This window comes from Dermochelys coriacea, chromosome 2, assembly GCF_009764565.3.
Source record: "Dermochelys coriacea isolate rDerCor1 chromosome 2, rDerCor1.pri.v4, whole genome shotgun sequence".
Taxonomy (NCBI): domain Eukaryota; kingdom Metazoa; phylum Chordata; order Testudines; family Dermochelyidae; genus Dermochelys; species Dermochelys coriacea.
The window spans coordinates 27,596,836-27,603,002 of NC_050069.1; the positions used below are offsets into that span (position 1 = coordinate 27,596,836).

The following is a 6,167-nucleotide window of genomic DNA, read 5'->3' on the forward strand; positions in this document are numbered from 1 at the left end:
AGGGAAGAACTATAAGAACAAGCTGTAAACACCTTCTTTAATAAACCAGTCAAATTACTTTAATTCTTCCTTCTAGTGGCCCATACAGTAATGACTTCTAAGTGGCAACATACCCAAGCACTTGTAATGGATAAAAGAACTAATAAAGCTTGAGATGTACTGATGGACAATAACTTGTTTTAACCAACTCTATCGTTAATTTGTGGTTTTCACTCTTCAGCTGAAGAGAAAGTTATTAAGGGGTCTTTTCCTCCTGCCATATAGCAACAACATTGTGTTGATGTAGGACTTAAGAATTTCTAAATTTGTATGTATTTATTTTTATCTGCTGCAAAATTACTTGGGTAATTGGCTTCATGTACACACTTAAATTCTAGCCACTCATTTGACTGTTTGAGAAAATTGAGTCTTTTGCACCCTGCTGATCTTTCTATCAAATATATTGCTGACTTAGCTTCAGTAAAAATGGATTTTAACCCCCTTCCAATACAGAATGTTACAGTACATCTTTCTGCTTACAAAAGTCCCAACTCAAAAGTAAAGTTAAACGTATTTTTTAATAAAACCCCTATTGATATATAGGCATGCTGAGTGTAGTTAATTTTGGTTTGTACTTTTGGGGGATTGGGCAGGTTTTATTAAATAAAATCCACATATAGGTGAAATAATTCCTTTAATTCCTTAGTTGGCTGCACTTGACAAGCTTCTCTTTAGTCAGCTATACTTGTGTTAAGAATCCTATCACAATCTTTGTTTGTTGCATTGTTTCCAGTACCAGCAGAGACGTCAGCAAGAAAACTTACAGCGACAGAGTCGAGGAGAGCCTCCGCTTCCTGAAGAGGACATGAGCAAACTGTTCAAACCTCCACAGCCCCCTGCCAGAATGGATTCACTGCTTATTGCAGGTAATGGTTCTGGAGATCTTTCTCACTTCGTAGCCACAGGAAAAATACAGTTATTACCCTTTAATATCCTGAAAAATATCCTCTCACAGATCTTGGGAGGCAGACCAGTCCTCGCTTATAGACAGCCCCCCACCAGGAAGCAAATACTTACCAGCAACCACACGACAAAAACACGAACCCAGGAACCTATCCTTGCAACAAAGCCCTGTGCCAACTCTGTCCACATATTTATTCAAGTGACACCATCATAGATCCTAATCACATTAGGCACACCATCAGGGGCTCATTCACCTGCACATCTACCAATGTGATATGTGCCAGCAATGCCCTTATGCCATATACATTGGCCAAACCGGACAGTCTCTACACAAAAGAATAAATGGACACGAATCTGACATCAGGAATCATAACATTCAAAAACCAGTAGGAGAACACTTCAACCTCTGTGGCCACTCTGTAAAAGATCTAAGGGTGGCAATTTTGCAACAGAAAAGCTTCAAAAACAGACTCAAATGAGAAACTGCTGAGTTTGAATTAATATGCAAACTAGATACCATTAACTTGGGTTTGAATAGAGACTGGGAGTGGCTGGGTCATTACACATATTGAATCTATTTCCTTAAGTTAAGTATCCTCACACCTTCTTGTCAACTGTCTAAATGGGCCATCTTGATTCACTACAAAAGTTTTTTTTCTCCTGCTGATAATAGATTTTATATCTCTCTATCTATCTCTCTCTCTCTAGCTATATATATCTTCCTATATGTTCCATTCTATGCATCCGATGAAGTGGGCTGTAGCTCACAAAAGCTTATGCTCAAATAAATTTGTTAGTCTCTAAGGTGCCACAAGTCCTCCTTTTCTTTTTGCGGATACAGACGAACACGTCTGCTACTCTGAAACCTTTAATATCCTGCTTTCACTTTACATATGATGTCGTGATATCTCAGTGCTTGCTCTGTTTCCCTTTGCTTAGTCTCTCTAGGGAAATACCTAAGGAATATAACAAATGCTGATGAAAAATTGTGTAGCCTAAGTTTAAAGGTAACCACAGTATTAAACTGAAATAGAGACATAAAGCTAGTTTGTAGGAGAGAGCTTTACATTTTTGTGGATGTGGGGATCATGCACTTTCATCTCCTCTTCAGATCTAGTTCTCTCTCAGCTGGGAGAATTAAATCTGGCCAGTGGAGCTCTAGGTTAAGAACAACAGTTTCATTTTCTCTCCCAGTGAAAGAAGTGGCGAGTGGAAACAGAGCATGGGCTTCCCCTACATGTTCAGCCTCCCCTCTTATGCAGCCACTGATTGCCACACCTGACTCCAGCTCGTCTCCCATTTCCTGTGCTTGGTAGGACGTACAAGACAGATACCAGAAATGCAGCCAGGAGCAGAAACATAGAACCCAAGCGCGCCCCGCCCCCAAGGAATCCTAGGATGAGAGACATGACGAGAAAGAGAATTGCTTAATTTTAGGATAAGGATTATATTTGAGTTTCTTCTGCTTGTTGAGCCAGTTGACTGTTGCCACTGATTGGATGACATTCACTTGAAAGGCACTCAGATATATTAGCTCCCTAATATTTTGAATTCTCACGCCATTTGAAGTAATTTGGAAGATTTTTAGACACACCTTATACAGAGAGTGAGAGAGAGAATTAAAATAAAGCGCTGTGTAGTCTGGTGCAGGGGAAGGACTGAGCAACTAACCAATCACACAAATACAAAATTAAAAGAAATGGCCCTTAGCCTTGTTGCTTGAAAGAATTCAAATGAGGGAAAAAACAAGCTTCAGTGAGTCACTTTTATAGTATAACTTTAAAACAATAAGTGTCCTGGTTTATTAGTCCTTCTGAGGTCTCAGCATTCTGTGTGTTGTCTTGGTACAATTTGTCTTGGATAATGAATCTTAGCAGCACAATGCTACTTGAAAAATACATGCTAACGTTTTACACAATGTAATAGAGAAAGTGAGTGTGCTTGCTTTTATGATGGTGGGTTATGGCTCAGTCTTCTACAAGAAGGGAAAGTGAAAACAATTATTCTCCAAAGCAAAAATAGCCTTCAGCCAAAACACGTTCTCCATTTGTTCTTTTTAGCGTAGTTGGGGAAGAACTGAAAGCATCCACTTTTTCAATTCGTAAGGAGTTAAGTTTGGAGATAAAGAATAAAATGTAACTGTTTTGTGTCCGAGTCATTTAAAAACTTTTAAATAGAGCATTAAATTGAAAGTTTATTGGTCTGCTAAACAGTCTTAATTTTGATTAAACTGGCTTTGTTTTGCTATTCCTGACAAACAGGATAAATAACTTGTATAGAGAAACTTGTATAAAAATGGTTTTATGGAGATGTTTGATCTGTATAGCACTCATAAGTCTTCATATCCTAAGGATTTTTGAAATTGCTAATAAAGTGAAATATTTGGTGAAAACATGGCCAACTAAACGTCAGATGGGAGAGTTTTTTCAAACTAATAGTAGAACACATATGATGATTCTTTTTTAACTGGGACAGCAAATGAGTAAGAATTAAACTGAAATTTAGCCTTGTGGTGTTTTTAGGGCTTCTAAATTCAAACAGTTAATTGAAGTGGTAAGCATCCAACACAGCACCATGAATTGTTTATCCTTTATATCGTTCAGCTGTCTTTTCAGAAGTTGCATGTGATCCAACTTTTTTGGAATTAAAATTGGATTCTGCTTACAGGAGTGATTCATTTTAATGCATACTAACTTATCCATTCTGCTTATTTATTTACTGTTCTTCCTAACTCTATTTGTATATTTAAAGACTCTCTCAAATTTCTAAGCATAGGAGCAGTCAAATTGTGCAGGATGCTGTTCTACCTTGTATAAATGGTATGTTTTAATAATAAATGCTGTTTGAATTTAAAATTATAATCAGAGTTTTTTGTTTTTTCCTATTGACAGGTCAGATTAATACCTATTGCCAGAATATCAAGGAGTTTACTGCACAGAACCTGGGCAAACTCTTCATGGCACAGGCTCTTCAAGAGTACAATAACTAAAGAGAAAAATCTGGTATTTGATATAATCTCCAACAAAAAGAGATGGCCTGACTCTCAGTTTATACTTCTGACAACACTTTTAAAAACTTGTTTGTGTATTGGAAAAATATCTTGTGAAACGAAGGCACACTGGTTTGCCTAGAATTCTCTTAAAGAAAAATAAAAGCAAATTTTAACACTTTTGTCTGGCATTTCCTTATTTGTTGGCCAGATTAGACTGGAATTTTCCATGGTGTTCCCTCAAGGTTTTCTTAACACTCAGTATTTATTAACTCATGTTGCATGTCCTACTACATTCATTTGTACCAAACAATCATACATGTATTTAACTTGAAACTAGGAATAAAAAATACCTCATATGAGCAACATGGCTTAGTTAACTTTGCAAGAGAAGTCTTAGCCTTTTAAATTTCCTGACTTGAGTGCTTGAGTTTACAATCATAATGTTGCATTGGTAATAATTTTTTTGCATTTAACTTCTCTGGACTTTCTAGAACCACATTTAGCTTGCATAGCACAAAAATGTCATAGGCTTCACCAGCAGAATGTACAAATATCTTGTAATGTATCGGAGTTAAACCTCAATTATCTGAACCCTGATTAATCCAAATTGTTACACAGAGGTGTGATGCATTCCCTGCAGTTTGGCTGGATTTAAGCTATGCAGAAAAAGAACCGTGGAGGATTTCAGTTCTGTGGAGTTTGTCATACATGTTGATGGATTTCGAGCTGGTTGGTGGTAATTCAAAAATGCTGCATGTTGACCTGGTTATTGGGATGTTTGAGTTATGACTATATTTTTTTTTAGTTTTTAATATAGGTCTGTCTAAAAAGACAAGCAGGAAAGGAAGAATGGCTCTAGATAAACCACCCCATAGCAAACACTTCACACTTGTTAAGGGATAATACCCAAACTGTTAGCTTTGAAAATATTTATCTTCCCATCCAAACTGCAAAACTAATTTTGTCTAGAACGGCTAAAGGCCCGGAATGCAGAAGACTAAAAATAGGAGTTTAAAAAAGGCGTGCTCTCTTTCTCAACAAAGGCAGGAATTGTTTGGAAGAACTAGGCTGAGATGCAAAACACTCCTCTGAGGGTGTCTGAAGAAGTTAGATGTGCTTAGTTTACAGTCAGCCTTTTGTTAAGATAGATGTATATAGACTGTTTTAAAATCCATTTTCTCAGTGCTGTAGCTCAGGGCTCAGTCTAAGAGTGGGAGAACTGCGGAATTCCACCCCAGGATAGATACAAGCACAAGTCCTGACATCTGAGGGGATGCAGTCAAACAGGACCACAAAAGGAACAAATGCAACTAGTCCTGTAACAGTGACATGTGCCATGGGGAAGTTTTTGATGTATGTATACAGTGTATACATTGAACAAATATACAACTTCAGAGCAGAGCTAATCATCTGGCATGTTTTACATCCTATCCTGACTCACTACACAGTGAACACCTGCTCATTGAACTCACTGGGTTGTCCAGATAACCTACAATGGATCCTTGTCTGACGCAGTGTTACTGGAGCTAATGTGCTTTTGGAAATACAAAGGTACTGTAAGTAAGCAACTTATTCCAGACCTAAGCAAACTGGCTGCTCTTAAAAGCTCCTCCATCCTGTGGTCCAAATCATTTTAGTTAACCAACCTGACATCATCCTGCTTCAGCAGCTGATCTTTTAAAATCCTGGAACCAAATAGCTACCTGTGAGCACATGAATGTTCACAGCCAGCAGCTTAGCAGAAGCTTCTGTTTAATCAGTCCTACATTTTCAAACATGGTTACTCTTAAACCATTTTTTTTTTTTTTCAAATTTAGCTAAGCATGTATTTGGGATGTCAGTGTGCTTTAACAAGCAAGTCTGAAGTTTGAGTTCATCTGTTATCCTTACAGGAACACAATGTATGCTCAGTACTTGTTTATACGACAGGAACAGTAGGTGGGGCTTATTCTCAGAAAACTTAAAAGGCCGAACAGATTTAGCTGAAACTTTTCAGAACAATTCACCTTCAGATAGAGATCAAACATGAAAAATTTCAGCACAAAAGGAAAATGTTTTGGAAAGTTAAGAGCGTGTGAAAATTCAGTGTTAGAATGGAAATCTTTTTTTTAGCCTTAACTGTAGTAGTTGATACAATATATAGATTTATATGCAAATTATGTACAGTTCTCAGGCACCTGGCAAACTGCCTATGCAGCCTGCCTTATTGCCAAGTTTGGGCACCTTTGCTTTA

General features: G+C 37.5%; 1 protein-coding gene across 2 annotated transcripts in view; it reads left to right on the plus strand.

Moving 5' to 3' along the window:
* Positions 1-4,109, plus strand: part of EIF3H (eukaryotic translation initiation factor 3 subunit H) — a 131,633-nt gene extending 127,524 nt beyond the window's left edge. For both annotated transcript variants that reach the window (XM_038392669.2, XM_043507410.1), the window contains 2 exons: positions 773-905; positions 3,834-4,109. In XM_038392669.2, coding sequence (XP_038248597.1) covers positions 773-905; positions 3,834-3,931 — 231 coding nt within the window. In that variant the 3' untranslated portion in view covers positions 3,932-4,109. The remainder of the gene's footprint in view (positions 1-772; positions 906-3,833) is intronic.
* The last annotated feature ends 2,058 nt before the right edge of the window (positions 4,110-6,167 follow it).